Consider the following 24,181-nt stretch of genomic DNA (forward strand, 5'->3'; position numbering starts at 1 on the left):
ATAAAGAGTTGTATGATTGTCATCTCTAAATCCAAAAATAAACGTTTTCTGTGTCAGAAATTGAATATTCAGAATAGAGAAGCCATTTAATTTTTCTTTTTTCTCAAACCAAAAACAAATAAATAAATAAAAAATACGGAATAAACAAAGATGTAAAACTACTCCTTTTTTATTATCATGTAACACTACAGGATAATAAATATACTAACACTTAGTTAAGTGTTAAGTTAAATGTCTTTCAGCTTTCTTGTTAAAATACTCGACATGTCTTATTTTACTTTATGGGGATGGCTGTGTTTTAAGTATTGCTTTGCAGAGCCAATCTTCTTTTGAAATCACTTCATTATTGTCCTGCTGAAGCTCATCATGTAAATACACAGCTCATTACACACAAGGTGATCACTACAGCTGCATGTAGTGCTTAAACTTATCTACATGCATTATTGGTTCACCACCACACGGTGGAGGATTTTACATGCCTAAACAAATCAAAGAAATGAAGTGAAACACGCTGCACATTGTTACACGGCTTTGCTTTTTATGTTATATGAGATTAAAGAGAGGAAAAAGTCACAATATTGATTTTGACCTCATCCTTGTAGCCAGATTTGTTTTCAACCTGTGGGTTTTCGTATTGACTGATAAAAAAATGCTCACCTGCATTCAGTCTTTAGGCTACTACACTACCTTCAGTCAGCTGCTGGTTACGTTAACCATTGCACAATTTACATTTCTATTTTCTTTTGATATTTACCCCACACTGCATTTTATATTTAAACTTCCGTTTGCATCTTAAATTTTGTGTTTCTCATTACTCTTTCTTTATTTCACATGGTCCTTACTTTTAAACAATTTCTAAAAATGCATAATTTGTATTGACATCGGTGTGTTCATATATTTATCTAAAGTCAGTATAGAACATTATCCATAATATTCATTATTCCTGCATTGCTCTTACACTTTAATTTCTGAATACATTTTATTTGTAGGGACCTTTCAAAACAGTCAAGGTCACCTTACAAGGCAGCGATAACAGATCAATTAAATTATGAAGACAAATTTACAGTGTAAAAAATCATATGTACAAACGTTTAGGGTCGTGTGCAAGTTTCTATGTGAAATGACTTTTATTGAATGATGGATTAAAAATACACATATGGAAAATATGGACTTGTTGCACAAAGGCCTTGGCACTTTTCATAAAATAATCCAAAAAACGAAATGTTAAAAATTGCATGAATATTTTTGTGTGCTTAATTAAAGATATGGAAATGCACATAATGCTCTGTTAATATTATACAACAGGCACCAGGAGTTTATCCATTCTTTTTATTTTCTTGACCAGCTTGTGTTTGAGAAATAAAGTCGTTTATATAATAATTAACTGTTTGTTTACCTTCGAAAAGGGACCGCAGGGAGCGACAGAGAGGAGGCAAAAAGAGGAAAGATGACAGGGGCAGGAGAAGAGTGAAAGTTTAAACGAGCCTCCAAAAAAACATCCAAACACAGGAAGTCAGGATGGGACCAAAGTGGACGGAAAGCCTGTACTTCAAATAGTAAGTCTGAAGTTTTAATACAGTATCTGTTGTTTTTGTCATGACAATATTAGTTTGAAATTAAAAAGGTTATAGAGATTTTTTAAAACTGTATTTAATTCAAAATTTCTTTTGCTTATTCTTCAGCCACTCCACTAACGGACAAAAATGGGGAACCCTGTGTTTGCTGCTGTTTATGAAAAAAGGTAAATATGTAAGAATGAACTAACACCTGATAAGGTTGGCTTTGTAATGGTTTGTTTTAGCTAAAACAGGAAAAGAAGGTTTGTTTGCTACATTACCTCCATTTATCAGTAAGTTTAACCCTTTGAAATCTGAGAAAATTGGCTTAATTTCTTTCAAAAACAACAAAGAAGAAATGACCCCAGCAAGAAATTGGTAAAAAGTATGATAGTTCAATTTTAAAAAATCAAAATCAATCAAAAGTAAATAACAAACAAAATGTGAAAATGTGCTAAAAACAAAACAAAAAAAAAACCTAAAAATAATTTTAAAAATCTAGTAATTTCTTGCAACTTGTGGAACATTTCTTACGAAGTTGCTCGTTGCCTTTTATTGCTCCAGGTTTCATAGGATTTAACAAAGGGTTTCAGCGGAAAACTCCCCCCAAAAAACATGGAATAATTATTCAATATACTTAATAACAATTTGATTCGGAGTGGCACATTATTTTTTCTTCATCCCCCCGTGTGGGTCATCAATGATTACTTCTTGGGTTGTCTCACAGACTCTAAGAGTAACCGACTAAACTTTGCAACATCACACTTAGTCAGAACAAACACACTGTGGCTCTTCTTCAGCTCGTTTGTGCGATCTAGCGCCATCATGCCGCGACAGATGGAGCCCTGCAGCTCCACGCGGACCGGACACTCGATTCTGTCCGTCACCACACTGTCGTCAATACAGGCCGCCATCGCATAGGCATCGTAAGAGACAAAGCCGGGTCCAAAGTACACGTCTCTCTTGTTCTTCATAGCCTTTTTAGAGTAAGCCCAGCATTTCGACGTTATCATCTTCATAAAGTTTGCAGCAGGAGCGTCCTGATTGATCAGCACCTCAAAGAACTCCTGTACAAATGAAATACATTTAATCAGTTTGAAGTCAAACAGCGGTGCAGGATTATTGGGTTCTTCACGAGTACACGTCTTACCCATGTCAGTTTATTCCTGCACGAGTATTCCCATGATGCCACGTATGTAGGGCAGAGGAATTCTTCAAGAACAATATAGGCCGACTCCGGGTCCATTGCAAAATTGAACTCGGCACAAAGAGTCACATTTCCTTTTCCTGCAATGACAAAATCAAGTCTGCTTAACCCTTTAAAACCTCAGCAAATTTAATGTTTTTTTTTAATTTATTTTGTAAAAACATGGAGAAGGCAATGAGTAACCTAAAAAGATTTGTAAAAAGTTACACAAAAATCACCTTAAAATAAGCACAAAAAAGCAGGAAAGAAAGAGTTTTTTTTAAAAAGCCTCAAAAAGTGCAAAATGGAAGTTTTTTTCTTTTAACATAATTTTACTTTTAAATATATAATTACGAATATAGTTTTCTTTACATATTTACAATTTTTTATTGCCCCTCAAAAAAAAGTGTTTTTGTCACCTTTCACTATAAGCTTTACAGCTTGTAAAAGGTGCCTGAACACAACATAAGAAAACTGTTGTCAGTCCATTTTTCAAAGGGTTAAAGGAGCAGTGTGTAAGATTTAGGGGGATTTAGCGGCATCTAGTGGTGAGGATTACAGACTGCAACCAGCCGAAAAATCTCTCGGTTAGAATTACAAAATGATGTATTTCTGTAAGTACTGGGTCAAGTATGGAGTACTTGCTGTTGGCCCTTCCATGTGTGTGAAATTTATTTAATTATATTTAATTTTTTTCCAATTTTTAAAAATTTTTAAAAATTCGACGGTTAAGGAGCTGAAATTACAGCGTTCACCCGGGCGTTGTGTTCCCATCAAAACTTATGTCATTATTTTTTATTTCTGTCAATATATCCCCTTAAACCCCCCAGACTGGAGCTTTAAGTGTTTCAAAATAAAATGCTGCGATCATGTGGTTTTATTACCTTCCATGTTGCCTCCCATAATGTACAGCTCTTTGAGCTTTTGTGGAAAACATGGATCCAGTCTGACAGCCAACGCCAGATTAGTGAGCGGGCCGAGAGCCACCAGGGAGACCTGTGGGAAGCACATTTTAGCGGCACAACACCAGAGTAACCACACACACACACACACACACACACACACACACACACACACACACACACACACACAGAGAGGTTTCTCACCTGCTTCTGGTTTTCAGTCACCAGTCTGATCATTGCACTGACCGCATGCTCTCTCTGGATTTTCTGCTCCCAGTGTGCGTCTTTGTCTTGAATCACATCCCCGAATCCGTCGGTTCCAAAATGGTCACTAACTGGTTTATTGGCTCCCACCAGAGGACCACCAGAACCTCGGAAAACTGGAATCTGCAGGAAAAAATGGAAAGATTTTCCTTAATTGTGCTTTACTTACAGAATACTTAAGTTTAAACCCAACTGTCCATTTTTCCTAATTACAAAATGTCACAAATTTTTAGTTCCCCATTTATTCACACCACTCACAATAGTGACAGATAAAAACATACATTTCAGGCTATAAATTCACTTTCTAAAGTTTAATTTCATCAAGTTAATTTGCCAAGCATTCGCTTGTGATGCGCTCTTGTGTGTAGTATTTTATTGTGTTTTGTGCGTGATGTGCTTTTTCTGTTGTCGTTCTTGTGTCTTCTTCTTTGTATCACTTTATATCACGTGCTGTTGTGTGTATTCATTGTCTTGTGGGTGTATTTTCTTTTTCTCTTCTTCTTGTATAACTTTATATTATCATGTTGTTGTGTCGTGTATTTGTTCTGACCTGCTGAGGGACTGCAGATGTGAATTAGCTGTAAATTATAATCTGGTACTTTGCATCAAATGGGGACATTTATGTTTTAAACTGTACATGGCCCCTTTTAAACAAAATAAATAATGTTTTTGCAAATCTGGTGGACAGAAACATGTTGACGCCAACATTTTTGGGGCCCATAGGACGACTTAAAAATAATTAAAATCATCATGAGAACAAAATCCCACAAGCTCGTCGAGCAGGCTGATGTACTGTCAGCTGCAGATATTCTCGGTCTCCTCTCCCGCCGAACGTCTTTTACGGACCACATCCTGTGACCACGAGTTAAATTAACGAGGACCACAGTGAATATTTTACTCCTCACATCATCCTGGAATGTTAATCCAGCCCAAACGAGGCTTAGCGAATACTGTTTTAATGTGCATTACATTATCAGCTTGTGTTTAAGAGATTTAAATAATGTATTTAAATAGTGCACTCAATTTACCAGCTGAACTCTTTAGATGTGATGCACTGACCTTAACTTCTCTTTAACCCTTTGAAACCTGGAAATACATTAATTTTTTGTAGGATAAAAATAATAATAAAAAAACAGGAAACTATATTTATAACTTATAATCTATATATTTATTTTATTTATTTTTTATAGTTTTTTTTTTTAATTTAGTTTTTACCTTTTCTGCTTGTTTGTTTTTACTTGTTTGTCTTTTGGTTTTTATAGGTTAAATATAAGGTAGTTTTCTTGTAACTTGTAACTTCTTCCCATGTTTTTTTTTTCAAGAAATTTAGCCAATTTGCTCAGGTCTGAAAGGGTTAAGACTACAGGCAGTACAGCTCCATTGTAAACACTCCTAATGTAGGAGCAGATCATGGAAAATAATAAGGTTTTGGGTGTAAATGTTTTCATTGATTGTGTTTCTCTATAAGGTAGGAACCTTTATGTCTATGTAGGTATTCGCCCGGGAGGGGAAACCGTTTTTTGACCGCTAAACGTTGCTGCAAGAATTGTTTGCGTCGTGTGTTTGTCTTGTTAAATCTTCAATTTTTGGAGCCTGCGGAGAAAAATAAACACATAGTGTGTTCAGCAAGGCAACTTGACTCGGACTTTCATTCATCAGAAATAACTTTTTTAGCGCATCAATTGTGCAGCACCTCAGTGGCTTTAAACGTCGGCTTGGCCTCTACAATTCAAGTCAACAGGTCTCCAAAAGTCCAGGAGGTAAGGTTGGCTTTCCCTTTAACGAGGAGATGGTTTGGGGTGAGAGGTTGGAGGTCATTTGGGTCGTCAGAGAGCTTGGTGATTGGACGATCACTAAGGATGGCTTCCAGAGTTGAGAAAACACCCACATTTGTTGTTTTGGAGGGAAATTACAAACAACCCATTTAATAATTTAGGTTGAAGAAGGTGTTAAAAAGTCAATCGTACGAAATCCACTCCAAAGCTATAATATAAAATAAATACATGAATAAAGAGACAAAATTGAGACAGCGCGTTCAGTAAACTTACCCCCTGGCGCTCACAGACGGAGAGCACCCTTAAAACATTTTGACACACGTTGTCGACCGTTGCGTTCCCGAACACGCAGGTAATGCCCACGATCTGAATGTTAGGCGCTGCCAGAGCCATCATTATGGCCTGAGCATCGTCGATGCCGCAGTCTGTGTCGATGATCACCTGCTTCTTTGCCATGGTTTCCTGTAACATTTAAATGTAAAAATCACACTCAAAATAACCACAAAGATAGTTTTTGATAAAAAATATTTTTTGTTGTTTTCTTTAAACCATGTCATTTTTCATGAGGTTAGTAGTTACACAGAGTAAAGTTTTTGCAGTGACCATCATATTTTAAGGATCAGCTTTATTTTCCAAGTAAAGTGTACACATTAATTTGACTCTGGTTTTTGTTTTTCCCAATATACTGACACAGAAATAGACATAACGGCTAAAAACAAGGACAACAAAGTGCAACATGGTTAACATAAATATTTGACTACTGTGTAAAGATATAAAATTACATTTAAAAGAGTATATAAAATATACTTGACCTATAATATATCACAATTTATGAGTTTGCACGTATTTTGTATTAATAAAAATGCAACATTTTCATCTGAGATCTAAGGAAATACACAAGTACCTAAAAACTGTATATTTAAATTATACAATATTTTAAAAAGTATTTAATATATACTTCACCTATAATATATCATAATTTATGATTGTTACATAATTTGTATCAATAAAAATGCAATATTTCCATTTGAGATGTTTTATTCCACCACTGTTAACATAAATACATGTAATAACTGTTTTTCCAACCATAACTTAAGTTCAGTGATAGTAATTTTTATTTAGACTTTATCTACTCAATATAAACCGTAATTACTAACAGCTACTACTACGTTTAACATAGGGTTCGAGGTAAACATTTCAATTTTTCAATTATTAAGATACATATGTATTATGAGTGTAAATAAGGTACAACAAAAATTTAAATGAAGCTAGTTTATTTAAAAAAAAAAAATCCAAGGATGATTCCCCGGGAGCCCAGCTGCAGAGGTCCAAATTAAGACCCGGCTGTCCTCAGATCCCAGAAACGCCCCTGGCTTTAACCCTGCATTCATGTGGTCTGGGAATAATCAAAAAGAAAAAAATAGTTTCCCTCCTGGAAAATCCATGTGAACGCCTCCTCAGGTTGGACCAACAACAGTGGAAATTTTGGTTCACGAGCTGCAGACCTGACGTCATATATGCAGAAGCATGGCAGATGAAATTAAATGTTTGGTTTATGATATTTTATATTTTTTATTAATTCACATATTGCATGTATGTGTAATATGTTCTGAGTTTGTAACGTCAGTTTCTGTGACCTATGTTTGTTAGAAAGGTCATTATCATTAGTAAGTTTCAGCAGTAATTTAGTGATTTTATGGCAGCAACCAATCTGAGACAAAATCAGATTTTTATATAAAGCATCAACTTTTATGATCGTGTTTTTAAATGCTTTTTAAATGTTTTTAAATGCGCAATAAAACACAATACATTTAATTTGTAGCGTCCGTGTTATTTCCACAGTCCGACTTAAAGCCCATGACCACACCCAAATCTGAAGAACCCCTTGCCAGTTATTGTTATTATGATACATATTTGTTTCAAAATCTGGAAAACGGAATATAAATCGGTGTATTATAGCGGGACCACCCGAGGAGCACGTGAATGCAGCATTAATACATTATTTACTCCTTCTACAGTGTGCGCGCGCGGTTTACCAAAGCGCGTGTGACTTCTGAAACACACACTTTATATAAAAATCAATCAATATCATTCAATAAAAGATGATAAAATTATTATTGTTTATTTTTTCAAAGGATTTTGGGGAGTCTTACCTTCAGAGGAGTAAAGTTTAAAGAGTCACTTCAGTCGCTCCTGTGATTGGTTTGAACTGTAGGATCGTTTCATTATTTACAAACGCGGGTTGTAGTCTCCAAGAAAGTGACATGTATATTAACATTAATTTCATAAATACAATAATATATGGTTTTTAATACGTGGTTCCCCCTTTGTGCTTGATCTCATCTTTTATTTCGGTGTTTTAATGTTGTTCTTTAATTCAGCTGAAGCTTTTATTAATTTCGGACACCCCGGTTTGTCCTCGGAGTGGTACAGTCCTGTAAACCTGCACAGGAAGAGGATACGGGTCAGGAGGACGACGTTTCGGATTTATTATCGTTCATTTTTAAAGATGTCCGGGGTCAACGTGGTCCCGCGGGCAGGGATGTGAGGTTAGCTCGACGTTTTGCCGGTTCTCTGTCCGGTTTGGTGCTCAGACATTACACGAGGTATGATGAATAAAATAACGGTATCAGCTGGGCGTGTTTACATCTGCTAACTACAGCTGATAGCTACGCGTCCGTCTTCACAGGTGAAATGTGAGTTAATGTTCAATAACGTCAAAAGAGCCTCTGCAGGCTGCTGTCCAAAATAAGTGACTTATTGAAGGTTAAAGGTAGCTTTTGTGTGATGCAGCGTAAAGTGGCTGTGAGTTAAAACAAGGACATTCAGGGTTGGACCGCAAATAACGATTTTATTTGTTACTAATCATTATGGAAGTTATTTTCTCAATTAATACATAAATCATATGGTCTACCAAATATTTTTAAATAGCTGGGACAGCCTGTAACTATAGCACAGAGCCCAAAGAAGCTTCATCAAATTTCTCTTTTTTTTTTTTTTTTGTGTCCAGACTAACATTTCCAAACCCTAAAATATATATAATGTAACCCTTTGAAACCTGGTTTGACATCAGCTTTATTAGGCTGCGTTAAGATGTTGCTTAAAAGCTTTTATACCTTTGAATCCTGAGAAATATGGTTTGATTAAAATGAATTTTTTTAAAAAAACAGTTGAAAACACAATTACTAACTTGGCATGAGATGTCCTGCAAATTGCTTTAAATAAACAAATAAAAAAACGTTGGTGAGAAAATGACCTGAAATTTAGCTTTAAAAAAGAAAGGGAGAGAGAATCATAAGATAAATATAAAATAACAAGGAAAAAATATCCAGAAAACTATATTTATAATAATAATATTATTATTACTATGTAACATTTTTAAGGTTGTTTCCTGTTTTTTTGCCTTTTACTTTAGTATATTTTGTGCTAGTTTCAGGTAATTTTCTTGTTCAGCTACTAATGCATCCATGTGCCGTAGTATTGCAATATTTTTGAATGGACATCAATTATCCATTTTTTTATTGTTTAGATTATGAGTATTGTAAATTATGAAAATTGGATATACAAATTTAAATTTGATACTACAATACAATACAATAATAAAATCAATTGCTTTATCAGTATATTAGATATATTTTGCTTATATTTATGGGTTAGGGTAATGGTTAGGTGAGATGAATAGACTGGAAACTTTAGGTTATTAGATTAAATATAGGTTGTCTTTGGGGGACATAATTATATTAAAAAATGTTAAAAATTGTAAAAGCAAAATATAAAAAAGTAGGTAGGTAAGGTGCACAATGTAACAAAAATAGTCCAGTGGAAGGTGCAAATATGATAATTAAGTCACAGGAACTTGCAAACTATAACAATAGCTAACAGTTAGGGTTAAAAATACAGCACAAAAAAGCTTACAGTCAGGTGGAAAAGAAAGCAAATACATTTAACAGTAAGGTGTAAAATATGACAAAAAAAATAACTGACAGAACATAACAAAAATTAGCTTATAGTCAGGTGCAATATATAACAAAAATAGTTTGCAAAAATAGGTGCAAAATGTAACACAAAATACTTAACAGTAAGGTGCAAACAGCAAGGTTCAAATATGTGCAAACCAATATATATAATATATACAGTGACATAAAGAGTGTTAACGTTAAAATGTTTTTGTACAGTGTCAGATCTGAGATAGCTGGTGTAAGCGTGCAGGTTAATGCAGAAAACTGACTTTAAAAACAGTTGTACAAAAGTTATTTATGTGTTTTAATGTTAAAAACGAGTGCACAGTGTTTTGTGTCTGTTGCTTCACTTTCCTTTTATATCTCTGTGCGTTGTGTGTTTGAAAAATGCCTTTGCTTTCATCACAGAGGAGACAGCCATCAGCTCAGCATCACAGGCGCCTCTGCTCATTCTGGCACCCATCATACTCGTGGCTGTTCAATGCCTAATACATCAGAGAGTCAAGGAGCAAACTTATCTGGGCCGGCGGAGCCGTCGGGGCTGCAGAGGCCCGCCGATGGAGAGGAGGACCACGGTCTCATCAGCTCCCTCGCCCGGGACGCTGCCAGAGTGAGGAGGGCCTCCAGTGCGGAGCTCCACCTGCCGTGGACCTGCCCGGTCACACACTCCCGGGAGAAGTTCTACACGGTGTGCTCCGACTATGCTCTCCTCAACCAGGCCCCGTCTGTGTACCGGCCCCCGAATGCAGCCAGGGACGTCCCCAACAAGCAGGACGACGGGCTGTCTCTGGTGAAGCCCAAACCCGCGGCTGACTTCGGTGCTGGCCAGTCTGGAGGGGCCCATGTGGGATCAGATGGGGACTGTGACATGGTGGAAGTGTCCGCCAGCCATGCAAAACCGATTCTGGCCTGGGAGATCGACACCACAGACTTTAACGCTGTGCTCACGAGGAAAACAAGAACAAGTAAGAGACATATCATAGTAAATATTATTACAGAAGTCTGTCATATAAATGTATGCAGTTTGTCACTGCCACTCCTGTTTTAAATACCATGAAACGTTTTTAAATAGCTTAAGACTTTAAAACATAAGCAAATTGGTTTGATTTCTTTCAAAAATATGGAAAAAGTGCAATGAACCACTTAATAAAAAATGAGCCAAGTTTAACAAAAATTTACAAGAAAATTAGCTGAAAATTATCCCAAAAAGGAGAAGAACAAAAATAGGAAATGACCAGAAAAGTGCAAAAATAAAATAAAAGATAATAAATAAAACTAAAAATAATAACTGGGTTTTTTTCTGTAACCAAATTTTAAATATATATTAATGATATTAATTAATTTAGTTAGGAAAAGTAAAAAGACCTGGGAAACAAATTTCATTCCTTCATGTTTTTGACATGTTTTGAACAACAATAAACTGAACTGAAATGAACTAATTATAATTATTTTGGTTAGTAAAAATTCATAATAAAATTAGCTGAAAATTATTTTTTTTTAAAAGCAAAAGAACAAAACCAGGAAATCACTTTAGAAAGTGCCATAATAATAATAATAAATATAAATAAGAGTAATAAATATATATCTTTTCTGTAACCAAATCTTTAATATATAATCAGAATATTAATTGATTTTGCTATTTTTTTGCTATTTTTCCCTGTTTTTTGTTTTATTTTTTTGATATGGGGTTTTTTAAGCAAATCTTTCAGTAATTTTCTTACCTTTTACTGATATTTTGCAATTTGATTACTTTTTTTTAATGTTTTGAAAGATATCAAACCAACTTGTTCAAGTTTCGGAGGAAAACTCATGTTGATCCAGCATTCAAAGGGTTAAACTCTTTATTGACTAATACTCTATTTCAGGCAATGTGAAGAAATGCAGCACCAAGAAGATGAAGTCATCAGACAGGCCCAGCCGAAATCTGCAAGACGTTCCCCCTCACGCGTCGCTGGAGGAGATCAAGCAGAGAAAAGTGCTGGACCTCAGACGATGGTAACGCTATATTTAGAGCCTCAGTACTTTTACGGAGGAACACACTGAACTGAGCTCAGTTATGAGGTATTTTTTAACATAAACCAAAATACCATTACAAAAAAAGAAGGGCACTTCTTTATTTAACCTTGTAACAGTATATGTCAGAAATTAATCAGAAATGCTGCAGAATCCTTCAGTAGGCTTCTTTTTTTTACCATTTGCATAAAGTAATCCCATTTGCAGTAGTGCTATTTATATATATGTATATATATGTGTGTGTGTATTTAAACAGGTAAGTCCCGTTGAGATTGAGATCTTTCAAGAGAGACCTGAGTACATATAAAACAAACAATTTCAAATGTACAAAATCAATCACTGAAAATAAAATAATATAGAATTAAAAAAAAATCATAAGTTAAAACAAAGCAATATTATACAATTATGTGTCAATTAAAACAAGTTAAAAAAGTCAGATGCACAGCTTAGTCGAGCTGCCGTTAAAGCTTAATTAGGCCTTTTAATTGGACTACTGTTCTTACTGTCTTGTAAACATATCTTCTGCACCAAGTTGCATGCTCCGACGCATGTAGAGCTGAGAGTTATATACGCAGCTCAAATTCTTTATGTATGAATGAATGCAAGTTATGCATTTTGAGTCCCGCCATGTAAACATTCATATAATGGAGTATAAATACACAGGGATTCGTTAGTGCTTTAGCTTGAGTAAGGAAACGGTAAAGAACTGATTTTCCACATTGACATACACTGTGCTGACTGCATAAAGAGTCTGAAAAGGTAATCTCAGTATCAACGAATGCACGATATTAATAGCAATGTCTTCTGTTTTATTTGACTGTCGTCTGTGCTGCAGGTACTGCATCAGTCGGCCTCAGTACAAGACGTCATGTGGAATCTCTTCTCTGGTTTCCTGCTGGAACTTTTTGTACAGCACGCTGGGTGCAGGGAGGTGAGCAGCACGTCACGTCCTGCATCAGACCTCACGTAAACATGCAGCTCCTCCGACACTGAGTGTGTATTTATTTGTATTTCCAGCCTGCCGCCCATCTCTCAGGAGGAGGCTCTGCATATTCTGGGTTTTCAGCCGCCTTTTGAAGAAATCAAGTTTGGTCCTTTCACCGGCAATGCTACTCTGATGCGGTACAGCAAACTTTTTGTCTGATTTTGTGATATGAACCACTTTATTAACCCTTAGGGCCCGTTTGGCACATTTTACGTGCTTTTCATTCTTCTTTTTTTGATAATTTTGGCTGTGTTAATGCATACAGCACACATTTTGGCAAGATTGTGTATTGTTGCTCAGTTTTGAAATTTCCAGCTCAGTTGCTACAATAAGTCTTAAAAACACTGTAGAAACAAAATTGTTACATTCAAACTGTTAAGGTCAAAAAATGCACAATTGAAACTCATTCAAAACGACATTTTTGAGCCCACAGCCATCAAAGTATAAAAACATGTATTATTTCTGGGTGTCATTCTGGGATTTTACCTTGAAATTGATCATTTTTTACTATTTTTCACCTGATGTCATTTTTAACCATATTTGGCATATGGAGAAAATACATGATATTTCCACTTTCTGCACTGTCACAATCAGTGTTACTGCAAATCATTGACATTTCTCAGGCTGTGATCATCAAAAAATCTACTTTGCATGTAGTATATTGAAAATAATTCATTTTTTGGGGGTTTTTTTCATCTAAAAACATAGTGGCATTATGGCAAACCTGGCAATTAAAGGGTTAAAACTCTGAATGACTATTTGATATTTATGATAAAAACTGATGTTGGTTAAAAAACTAAACTCAATGAAATTAGAAAGTCATATTAATGCATAATACTTTTTAAAGCTTGGTTTTGAGAAGCGCATTGTTAGCGCAGAGCGGTGTGATGAGTGTGTATAATTAAAACAGGCTCAAAGGGTTAATATGTATTCATGTGTGCAGCTCAGAAATCGGTGCGTTGCTCTTCCAGGTGGTTCAGACAAATCAATGACAATTTCCGAGTGCGAGGTTGCTCCTACATTCTGTACAAACCGCACGGAAAACACAAGACGGCGGGAGAGACGGGTGAGTCCCTCAGCTGTCAAACTGCATGTTTGCTCACGAGGAGGCAAAACAAAAATGATGAGCGCTCAAATCTTTTTAGCTGAAGGAGCGCTGATGAAACTGACACAAGGGCTGAAGGACGAGTCCATGGCCTACATTTACCACTGCCAGAACCATTACTTCTGCCCAGTGGGATTCGAAGCGACGCCGCTCAAAGCAGCCAAGGCGTACAGGTGGGTCCCACCGCCGCAGTTTGAGATGATTATTGTCATTATTAATTAATCAGCTGATTTATTTCTTTTGAGTCTTTTAGTCTATGAAATGTCAGAAGTCAGTGCAAGAAATTATTTTTTGGGGGCGTTTTTTGCCTTTAATCGATAGGACAGCACAAGTGTGAAAGGGGGAGGGAGAGAGAGGGGGTGACATGCAGCAGAGGGCCGAGGCTGGAATCAAACTCGCGGCCGCTGCGGCGAGGACACCGCCTCTATACATGGGGCGCCTGCACTATTCACTGAGCCACCCGGCACCCCAAAAATGATGTTTGCAAAAGTCTTGAATTTGAAATCCAAATATATTTAATTTTCAGTGATATAAAACAGAAAATCATCAAAGAGGAAAGAGAAACTGAAACGTAAAAATATCAAACTTGTTGCTTATTATTTTTCTTTTGATTGACTAATTGATAAATTGACAAGTTGTTTCAGCCCCGACAAGAGTGAGCAGAAACTGATTAGTGGTTGTTTTTTTGTTTTTTTTCTTTGCAAAGGGGCCCTCTACCCACAAATGAGATGGAGTACTGGATCCTGATCGGCGAGCCCAGCAGGAAACACCCAGCTATCCACTGTAAAAAGTAAGCTCCGTTCAGTCTACGCTGTGCTTCATTTGATTATTTTCATGATAGATTAATCTTTATTTCTTACGTTTTTAACATGAAGTGGTTGTTTTGGGTTTTTTTTCAGATGGTTGGACATTGTGACAGACCTTAACACGCAAAATCCAGAATACCTGGACATCCGTCACACAGAGAGAGGGATTCAGCGCCGCAAAACCAAAAAGGTTTCCCTCCTCACACCTTTTTTGTCAAACGTTGCTGGTTGTGTTAAGGTGTCCGTGTCAGAGGTTAACCGAGAGAGCGTTGCCTGTCTCACAGGTGGGCGGCAACCTGCACTGCATCATGGCCTTCCAGAGGGTGAACTGGCAGAAGCTCGGCCCCTGGGCTCTAAACCTGGAGAACCTGCGCCACGACTTCCACCACCACGGCACAGAGCGCGCCCAAGGGAGCGCCGCGGAGGAAACGGAGGAGAGGACGTCCTCGAAGCGCCTGGCCAACCTGGGACGCTCACACAGTACGGGGAGTCAGAAGGACACCAGCTGGAAACGCCTGTCCAACACCACGGAGTACAGACAGAGGAGCTCCCCGGACAGCGACCTCGAGGAGGACGTCACAGACTGATCAGGTTTACGGGACACACGCGGTGAGCGAGGGGTTAAATAACACATACACAGTACAGTTCAGCAGCCCTGAGATACATTTTAAAAGGATAAGTCTGGTGTTATACATTTTACTGCCAACAGATCTCATGCAAAGACCCAAAACAGCGACGTGTTAGTCCGCCTCCTAACACCGTCTGACTTCCTCACCCTGATTCTGGCTCTCAGCCCAGAGCCCATTCACCACTGCAACATTAAAGCTTTAAACACGCCGTATACAACATTTAGTTTTAAACCTGAACGCTTTATTTTTTAGCTATTTGGAGGCCGTGGAAAAACATCAACAGTGCATGGACATATCACCACCTTTAACCCTTAGGGGACTGTTTGGCCCATTTTTCTCGCTTTTCGTTTTTAATTTTTTGATAACTTTGGTGATCATACATATGGGATACATTTTGGCAAGATTGTGTATTTAATCTTGGAACTTCCAGCTCAGCTCCTACAATAAGTGTAAAATACACTTTGTTAACAAAACTATTACATTTGTACTGTTAAGAGCAAAAAAATGCTCCATTGAAACCCATTCAAACTGAAGGTTTTGATTTCACAGCCATCAAAGCATTAAGACATGCATCGTATTATTTCTGGGTGTCATTCTGGGCTTTTGCCTTGGAATTCGTCAATTTTTGTGATTATCCCCCCAAAAAACATGTAGTTTATTGGAAATAATTCATTTTTTGTGAGGGTTTTTCATATAAAAACACAACACCTTCATGACAAAAACCTGGCATACAAAGGGTTAAAATTCTGAAAAATTAATCAATATTTGATATTTATTATTAGGACTGATGTTAATTTAAAAAAACAAGTCAATGCAAGTAGAAAATCATATTAATGTATAATATTTTTTAAAGCCCGATTTTTGAAAAGTGCATTTTGTGCGCAGAGCGATGCGAGTGTGTGTGATATTAAAGCGGGCCCCTAAGGGTTAAAGAGACAGTTCAGATTCTTTAAGTGGGATTGTAAAAGTTAATCTGCGCTGTATTTAGACTATTTTCAGGGCTTTTCCTTGTAAACAAACAGCCCTTTTGGATGGGACAGCTGTTATAAAGCTCTCTTAAAGGTCATCAGATAACATTCACACACAGTTTTCATCACAGAACTCAGGAGCTGCCTCCATCCGTTTGTGTTACTGTTTGACTTTGGTGAATCTGAACTGACCCTTTAAAACACCCAAATCGCACAATAACACAAACAAACTAACTGATGGAGGCAGCGGTTAATAACTGCGCAAACACATTTTCATCAGACGTTGGAGAAAAGTCTGCTGTGGTTAATGTCGTCTTTGAATACACAGAAACTTGTTCAAAGATCAGTTCATTTCTGGCTTTGGATTTTATAGGATTTGTTGACAATAAAAAAATACAGATTGACACCAGACTTACACTTTAATACTGGTGAATTAGTGTTTCTCTCTAACTATAAGATTTAATTTAACAGTCATTTTTGGGGCCATACTGCAGTGCTTTTAATCAAATAATTTGTTAAAGTTCAGGTTTGAGAGGATCCGCCTGCTGCTCCTCTTTGTCGTCGTGACTTTTGACACGTTAGGCAGGTTTCCGTTACAGATTTGCGCAAAACTCAAGAAATATTTTTGAAATGTCAATAAAACACAATTACAGGTTGACTGCGTTTCCACTGAGTGATGTTCTGCGACTTCTCCTCTGGCGATAACATATCAAGAAGCACGGCGATGGATGTTGAAAACATCAGCAGGTTTGTTTCTATTGCAGCCATCGCACAAGCCGCCATTATTCACAATCGAAGGCGACGTAGCAGTTTTATGCGAGCAATAATGTAAAGGCATGGGACTTCTGGGAGCTGATAGTCCACGATTTCACAGATGAATTGTTCATCCAAAACTTCCGGATGATTCACTCAACTTTCTCAGAGTTATGTGATGCAATAACAGCTCTCGTAGCTCCTGCTGCATCATGAGGGAGCCGGTTCCTACCTACAAGCACACAGCCATGTGACCGAGAAAAGCCAAAACAGTGTTTTCAGTGCAGTTTTCTTAAATACAGCTTTGTCAAATCGCCTGAAATCCCACCTCATGCAAATGTAAAAAGTGTTTTGCAGTTTTTTGCTTTTTTTTTCCAGAATTGACGTCTTTCCATTAGACGTATTTTATATTCACAATTTGAGGGTTAATGGAAACCTGCCTATTGTCTTTTCTCACTTTTCTGTCTGTAGCAGTGTCTACGAGCAATACACCAACATGTACTTTAATCAGAAACAACGGCAGCTACCACACAAGTGAGCTACATCGAATTACCACCGAGCAGTGTGTGTCAGTCAGCAGACGTCTGACTGTTTTTATGTTTTCCATATTGCATATTAAGGTAGAAAAGGCGCACAGATTGTCGCCGTCTGAGCTGCTAATTGCAAACAAGTATGATTTGTGAAAGATAAAGTCTCAAAAGTCACGATGACCTACGGCTTACACACAAAAAAAAGACACTTTTCGCAACAGCACATCAAACTACGGCCTCAAAAATGAACTTTGTAAACTTCACGGCTGCTGCATTGTCAGGTGTTTTTTGTTATTTTGTCCGCCTCGGTGTCGTGCTAAAAAAGGGATTTTAGATGTTCACACTCTTGAATTATTTTATATGTCACCCTGCTACTAATCACAATCACTTTTCTGTAAATTTCTGTTGAAATCAGCTCATGTTAAACTCAGTGATCCTGTGAGAGTGCACATTGTATCGCTGTGAATTCTGTTCAGAGACGACACACCTCCATATCTCACTGTACAGGTAAGTGGGCTTGTGTTGCGCCTGTGGTTTAGTTCAGTGGAAATGCCGTCCAGTTCAAGTGTCGTGAAAGCAGCTGACATTTCGTTGTGCTTCGTGAAACCTTCCAGTAAGACTAGATGATCCCAGTTTTTAAAAGGCCGGCGCTGTACAGACGTGATCGTGGAATCCCTAAAAAATAATCCGAATATGTGAAACCACAGAAAGTGAAGCCTGCATGGATTAGTTTCATGTTTATTTCTGTACAGTCACAGTTTGTCCTCACAGTTGAGTTTGCACCTGCGCGGTGCCGACACTGACCCGACACTGATGTCATTGTGTGAATTGATGTAGTGATTTATTTATTTATTTATATTTCAATAAATTAAGGTTTTTTATAAACTCTTTGAACAGACATCTTTCTTCTCAGCGATCAACGGCCGGAGACGTGCAGCTTCCTCTTAACTCTCGTCGTAACTCTGCGATGTGAGCGGGACCGATGCGGCAGCAGCCTCCTGATGGGTAAACATCCGACTCATCAGAGAAAATACAAAAATCTGGACAAAATGTTAAAGAAAAGAGAGCAGCTCACGTTACCTATCAAAGCAGCACCTTGTTTCACCCACGTGTGACTGAGTTCAGGTAATGATGCAGGTGTTTTCACAGATGGAAGCCACCTTTGTACGGACAAAAACAACATTTAACAATCAGCGACGGTAGAAAAAAATAACCAGATCCTTTACTTAAGCAAAGGTAGCAAATACTTTTAAATACTCCATTACAAGTAAAAGTCCATAATGTACTCAAATATTGTACTTTAGTACAATTTTAAAGGAACTTGTACTTGAGTATTTCCAATTTTATGTACTTTTTACTTCCTCTCCACTGTACTTAAGTGGCAAATATTGTAGTTTCTACTCCACTGCATTTATTTTAAAACTTAAGTTACTTTGCAAATTATTTAATAAACTATTGATACAAAATACAAAAATAAATAGGTTCTAATATATTATTATCATTATTAAAAGTAAAAAATTATAAAGAATATATATATATCTTTATTTGTTTTTTACGGTTATTTTTTTGTTTGTTTTTGGCTTTTATCTAGCTTATTTTCATGTAATTTTTTTGTAATTTTTTATTATTATTTTGCTAAATTTTTGGTCTTTGAAAGAAATGAAACCTATTTACTCAGGTTTCAAAGGGTCTACTCTTTTTTCAGTTTTGGTTGTTAAATTCTTAAATTTAATCTCAACTGTCATTAAAAAAGTCTTAAAAAGAATGAAATATATTTTGCCTGTAGGAACCCTGCACATATGTTGTTTGTTGTATCTGATGCAGACAGTGGTAGCTGAAGCTGTGACTTCGCTCTTAAATCTCCCAGCTGTAGACTCACCCCTGTTCAGTGTCCCAGTCCTCTCCGCTGTTGGGATAAACCACCCAGTTCAGGTCTGGACTCCGCAGGGACCCGGCAGACTCCAGCAGCGGCTCCACCAGCGCCGGTGAGCAGCAGTTCACGCCGACGGCAACCAGCTGCGAGCATCTGTTCGCCATCTGCACGGCATCAGAGAAGCAGCTGCCGTCTGATATACACCTCGCATCCTGACGGCGATGGTGCACAAAACGTGAGTCATTTTGAAACATTTAACCCTTAATCAGTCACACGAAGAAAAAACTTTGCAAAAAATTGTGCAACATTATAGACCGTACAATATGTTACCAAAATGCATCAATTTATTAAAAAATATTTCCTAGTATTATAAAAAGTGCAAAAGTCAATGCACTATGATAAAAAAAACTCTGAAAATAGTAACAAATAATAATTAATAAATAAAAATGAAAAAAAAATCTTTATAGAATTTTTTTGGGGAAAAAAGTCAATGTTATATAATAGAAATCTCAAATAAATTAAACAAATAAACAAAATAAATATTTAAAAAATAATTGTATAAACATAAACATATAATAATGAATCTAATAACAAAATCTGTTTAAAATGTATAGTAGATAAAAAAAAAATAGTCATGTAATATAATAAAATAGAATTCCATTATTAAAATACTAAAATGCATTGTATAAAAACATCTGTATATAATTACATTTTTAGTGAAGCAATTTGATTGCAAAAAAGTGTCTCCGGTGCAGTTTCGGTTAACAAGAATCAGCAGGAGTTATAATGTGCATCAGCGGTGGTTACCTGACAGGAGAAGGAGAGCCAGGCTTTGGAGTTTGGGAACTCTCTGAGCAGCTCGAGCAGAGCCTCGGCCTCTTTGATACTCGGGATCGTCTCTAAAGCGATGAGATCAGCTCCGGCTGCTGCCAAACTCTCCACCTGAGGCCGATGCCAAACCTTAAACTCCTTGGAAGAGAAATAAAGACGACTGAGATCACTCAAGTGCTTAAGTACAAATTTAAGGTACTTGCATTTTACCTGAGTATTTACTTCTCATACCACTTTTTAATTTTACTCCACTATGTTTCAGAGGGAAAATTTTTGGAATATATAATAAATATTTTTCTTTTTACTTAAATACATTTATCTGACAGCTTTTGTTATTTTACAAATTATGACTTTTGCATAGATGAGTTTGTAAAATATGAAGTTTTGTTAAAAATTAAATTACCAAACAGTTTATACAAGTACAGATGAAATGATGAGTTGATTAACCAATTAGACAATTAACAAAAAATTAATTGTCAACTATTTTGATAAACATTTAGGTCTTATTTGTAATTTTTAAATAATTTATTTTTTTTTTTTTTTTTTTTTAGATTTTTCTGCATTGAGTAGTTTTACTTTTATTACATTTTTACATTTATGACTTTTACTTGAGTAACATTTTCAATGCAGGACTTTTACTTGTTACAGAGTATTTTCACAGTATTGTATTAGTAAGAAGAAATAAGTAAAGTAAGCAAGAATTAAGTAAAAAGTTACAAGAAAATTACCTTAAAATAAGCAAATATATATATATATATATATATATTTACTATTTCATTTTTCACACTTCCTGAATATAATTAAAACTATATAACATAAAAAAACATATGAGCTTAGATGTTGCTGCATCACATGAATGAGCCAACAGTCTCTATCAGGTTTTTGTGTTTTTATTTGTCCCCTCAGCCACTCACTTCAGTACTCATGTCCTCTGCGTAAGCTCCAGTGTACTCGGAGCCGTTGTGCAGAAAGGCCCCGTACGGTCCAACAGAGCCCGCCACCAGGGGACGTCTCTGCCCTGAGAGACAGACACAGATTACTGCTCATACGGCACTGCAGAGACGCAGTGTTTCACAGCTTTAAATTATCAGGCTGCGCAGTTTTGAACCTGCTGGACGAGTCTCAGAGACAAATGTCTGCACCGTCTCTTTGGCGAGGTGAACTCCGGACATCAGCAGCTCTCTGGCGCGTTCACAGCTGACGTCCAGGTGATCAATGAATCCTCGGACACTCGCCTGGTACGTAGCTGTTGTGATGACATCAGCGCCGCTGACGAGAAACCTGATGAAATATCACATTATCAGCTGTAGACACATTTTAGGAACTTATTTACCAAGATCCAATTTTCTGTAGAGCTGAAACTAACAATTATTATCATTATTGATTATACTGCTGATTATTTTCTCTCTTTAGCCTTCAGTCTATAGATAATCAATGAAATTACCATCACAATATATAATAGAGTGCATGTTAATGACCATAAATGTCCAGTTTCATCTCATCAACAGTCCAAAACTCTTAAAATATTAAAATGTCAGAAGAAGAAAGCAGCTCATTCTCATTTAAGAAGCTGGAAATGGAGAATTTTTGTTTGCAGCTCTAATATTTTGCCAGCAGTCGACGAAGTACACACCACCTTTACTTTAAGTAAAAGTACTAATACCACACCATGAAGATATTCTGTTACCTTTGTTACACCAGGAATAATCCCACTGAGAGTCAGAATCTCTTTTTCAAGTCAAACATTGAAAATATTCCTTATGTGAGTATAATGAGAAAAGTGTACTAAAGGTTAAAAGTAAAATACTCAATGTGGGAAAAAAATCTGATAAAATAAGTAAAAATAAAAAACAAAACAAACAAAAAACAAAAAACAACAAAAAAACTAAATAAAATGAAAAAAACCCCACTACTCAATGCACAAAAATAAAAAAAAAAAGTGAAATAGATAATTATATATATATATATATATATATATATATATATATATATATATATATATATATATATATATATATATATATATATATAGACTTACATGTTTATCAGGAATGGCAATTAATTTTCTGTCAATTATCTTATTGAATAATCAACTAATCATTCCAACTGTACTTGTATAAACTGTTTGTTAATTTAATTTTGAACAGAACATCATATTTGTCAGTAAATGTAGTGAAGTAAAAAGTACAATATTTCTCTCTGTGATGTAGTGAAGTAAAAGTATAAAGGGGAATGAAAAGTAAATATTCTGGTAAATTACAAGTACCTTGAATCTGTATTTACGTGCAGTACTTGAGTAAATGTACTTAGTTACACTCCACCTCTGTATTTTGGATGCACCTGTAATGAGCGTCTCTGATGGCCTGAGGGTTTGTGTGCAGAAGCCTGGCGCTCCACAGAGGATCTCCCTGAAAACACAGACAAAGAGACACTTCAGTTCCTCCCATTTAAATCAATAAATAAACAAATAGATAGATAGATAGTAAAAGCCCCCAAGAGAATTTTTTAATATGTAAACAACCTTTCAATTAAATTAATTTTCATTATTTTGCTTATATTATATTATATTATATTATATTATCTAGTGGGTGCTTTTAATTTTATTCTTTGCCTACGTTTTTTTCTGATAATGGTTACACACTTTGACTTGAGTTAGATTTTAAATACAGAATCTTCCCTTTTAACCAAGTACTTTAAAATTATGGTATATTATGGTGTTGCTCCTAGTTTACTTTACGTAAGTTAATACTTTTATCAGTTGCTAACCACTGTTCATGGATGTTTACTCTGTATTTTATACCTCATATTTTGGCCTCTGAATTTGGCCCTTTGAATTTGAATATATATTATTTGAATTTTTAAAACTTTTTTTTTTATTATGAATTTGTGAAGAATGAAAAAAAAGAAAGAAACTCATTCATAATTTCAGTGCATAAATTTTCAGTCCTAGAAATTGAATCTTTTTTTATTTTACTTTCATATATTGTCATAGTTTGTTACCATGGAAACACTACATTTCAGCCTGTAGGTTGCCTGACTTTCTCAAAATAACTTAACTGTCTTATTTTGCTTCCCAAAAATGCGACATTGCAAGAATAATCATAGTACATAAGTCTAAGTCACAGTGTTTTTCAAAAGTACAAAATAATTAAAATAAAGAGCTTTTACTTAAAGACTTCACTCATTCTTTATACTAGACGATAATACTGAAGTTACAGATAGATAAATTCCTTCAGTCCAACTTGAATGTTTTTATTTGATTTTATTTCTAACATGTAAAAAAGAAAATAGAGAAATGCTTTAAAAACAAGCAGACAGACCAAAAACAGCGCAATATTTACAGACAACGAAAATATAAAGCAAAAGAAATGTTCAAACACATGATGACTTCATTTACATACTTGGAAATGAGAGAGAAGAAGCACAAATTTGTTTAATCCCATCTTCATAAATTACTGACTTTTAATTAACCAGCTTCCTTGTTCATTTAAACCTCTGATTAATATAAAGTGCGTCATTCTACGTTAGATGTAGATTTATTTCTAGTTTATTTATTTAGTTGATGTTTTACCTGTAAACTGGCTCCTTGCGCCTCCAGTTCAGTCGCCAGTCCCCCGTCCAGGATCACTGGTCCAGTATCAGCCATGAAAAGTCTCAGAGGAGCAGAGGAGCACATAAAGACACTAATAATAAATAAACCCTGACGACTTTTGTTCACTCTGAACACAAACAGTCGACGGGAAAGAGCTATAAACACAAACTACTTTCAAAAATAAAATAAAAATAAAGCGCAATCCCTACAAAATAAAGAAATACGCATGAAATGTGTCACGCTGTTGATCAGACTGTTTTGGTTCCGGGTAAAACTCAAAGTTCAAGTGTTGCGTTTGAGGGCGCTCGGAAATATTAATGTTAAGGTGATTCAACCACCTGACCACCACGAGGTGGCGCGTGAAACTACAGTGCAATAAGATGCAGCCAAAAGATATATTATTCAGCTGATGATCATTCTCGGTAAATTCCTTATCCACAAATCAAAATGACCA

The 24,181-nt window shown here is 36.0% G+C and overlaps 4 protein-coding genes across 9 annotated transcripts in view; 2 read left to right on the plus strand and 2 right to left on the minus strand.

Annotated features, from left to right (window-relative positions):
- Positions 1–1,108: 1,108 nt before the first annotated feature.
- Positions 1,109–7,995, minus strand: LOC121939495 (inosine-uridine preferring nucleoside hydrolase). Of its 2 annotated transcripts, XM_042482517.2 has the most exons (6): positions 7,837–7,995; positions 5,957–6,145; positions 3,849–4,031; positions 3,627–3,738; positions 2,707–2,843; positions 1,109–2,623 (listed from the first exon to the last, which is right to left on the minus strand). In XM_042482517.2, exons 2-6 carry the CDS (start codon positions 6,137–6,139, stop codon positions 2,261–2,263), a joined length of 978 nt encoding a protein of 325 aa, XP_042338451.1. In that variant the 5' UTR covers positions 6,140–6,145; positions 7,837–7,995; the 3' UTR covers positions 1,109–2,260. The 2 variants fall into 2 exon arrangements, with proteins under 2 accessions (XP_042338451.1, XP_087934194.1); XM_088078068.1 differs by lacking the exon at positions 7,837–7,995 and having other exon boundaries at positions 5,957–6,154.
- Positions 7,996–8,116: 121 nt separating this feature from the next.
- On the plus strand, positions 8,117–18,420 carry LOC121941022 (basic immunoglobulin-like variable motif-containing protein). 5 transcript variants are annotated; one of them, XM_088078065.1, is made up of 11 exons: positions 8,134–8,379; positions 10,051–10,607; positions 11,508–11,637; positions 12,491–12,586; positions 12,673–12,777; positions 13,612–13,706; positions 13,786–13,918; positions 14,452–14,535; positions 14,645–14,741; positions 14,836–15,160; positions 18,345–18,420. In XM_088078065.1, exons 2-10 carry the CDS (start codon positions 10,124–10,126, stop codon positions 15,136–15,138), a joined length of 1,527 nt encoding a protein of 508 aa, XP_087934191.1. In that variant the 5' UTR covers positions 8,134–8,379; positions 10,051–10,123; the 3' UTR covers positions 15,139–15,160; positions 18,345–18,420. The 5 variants fall into 5 exon arrangements, with proteins under 5 accessions (XP_042339655.1, XP_087934191.1, XP_042339653.1 ...); XM_042483721.2 differs by lacking the exon at positions 18,345–18,420 and having other exon boundaries at positions 8,117–8,232; positions 14,836–18,316; XM_042483719.2 differs by lacking the exon at positions 18,345–18,420 and having other exon boundaries at positions 14,836–18,316.
- The window catches only part of nme7 (NME/NM23 family member 7), a 36,932-nt gene continuing 31,095 nt past the window's right edge, over positions 18,345–24,181 (plus strand). Inside the window, exons 1-2 of the mRNA XM_088078067.1 lie at positions 18,345–18,436; positions 19,305–19,539. Coding sequence (XP_087934193.1) covers positions 18,414–18,436; positions 19,305–19,539 — 258 coding nt within the window. The 5' untranslated portion in view covers positions 18,345–18,413. The remainder of the gene's footprint in view (positions 18,437–19,304; positions 19,540–24,181) is intronic.
- LOC121940970 (uncharacterized) lies at positions 21,058–24,019 on the minus strand. The gene is made up of 4 exons (XM_088077306.1): positions 23,707–24,019; positions 22,476–22,543; positions 21,278–21,416; positions 21,058–21,153 (listed from the first exon to the last, which is right to left on the minus strand). The coding sequence occupies exons 1-4, from the start codon at positions 23,809–23,811 to the stop codon at positions 21,058–21,060; spliced, it is 408 nt and encodes a 135-aa protein (XP_087933432.1). The 5' UTR covers positions 23,812–24,019.

The sequence above is a fragment of the Plectropomus leopardus genome, chromosome 5, assembly GCF_026936395.1.
Source record: "Plectropomus leopardus strain MGB_pleo_1.0 chromosome 5, ASM2693639v1, whole genome shotgun sequence".
Taxonomy (NCBI): domain Eukaryota; kingdom Metazoa; phylum Chordata; class Actinopteri; order Perciformes; family Serranidae; genus Plectropomus; species Plectropomus leopardus.

What these genes read in the sequence shown, in the direction of transcription:
- LOC121939495 (XM_088078068.1), bottom strand. Translation starts at nt 6,154, where the DNA reads ATGTTACAGGAAACCATGGCAAAGAAGCAGGTGATCATCGACACAGAC. An exon ending in TGACTGAAAACCAGAAGCAG is followed by an intron (nt 3,739 to 3,848) that starts GTGAGAAACCTC and finishes TGCTTCCCACAG; the next exon opens with GTCTCCCTGGTGGCTCTCGG. An exon ending in GCAGGAATAAACTGACATGG is followed by an intron (nt 2,624 to 2,706) that starts GTAAGACGTGTA and finishes TCATTTGTACAG; the next exon opens with GAGTTCTTTGAGGTGCTGAT.
- LOC121941022 (XM_042483721.2), top strand. Translation starts at nt 10,124, where the DNA reads ATGCCTAATACATCAGAGAGTCAAGGAGCAAACTTATCTGGGCCGGCG. An exon ending in GTGCTGGACCTCAGACGATG is followed by an intron (nt 11,638 to 12,490) that starts GTAACGCTATAT and finishes TCTGTGCTGCAG; the next exon opens with GTACTGCATCAGTCGGCCTC. An exon ending in AAAGCAGCCAAGGCGTACAG is followed by an intron (nt 13,919 to 14,451) that starts GTGGGTCCCACC and finishes TTCTTTGCAAAG; the next exon opens with GGGCCCTCTACCCACAAATG.
- LOC121940970 (XM_088077306.1), bottom strand. Translation starts at nt 23,811, where the DNA reads ATGTGCTCCTCTGCTCCTCTGAGACTTTTCATGGCTGATACTGGACCA. An exon ending in ATCAGAGACGCTCATTACAG is followed by an intron (nt 21,417 to 22,475) that starts GTGCATCCAAAA and finishes ATATTTCATCAG; the next exon opens with GTTTCTCGTCAGCGGCGCTG. An exon ending in TTCACCTCGCCAAAGAGACG is followed by an intron (nt 21,154 to 21,277) that starts GTGCAGACATTT and finishes TCTGTCTCTCAG; the next exon opens with GGCAGAGACGTCCCCTGGTG.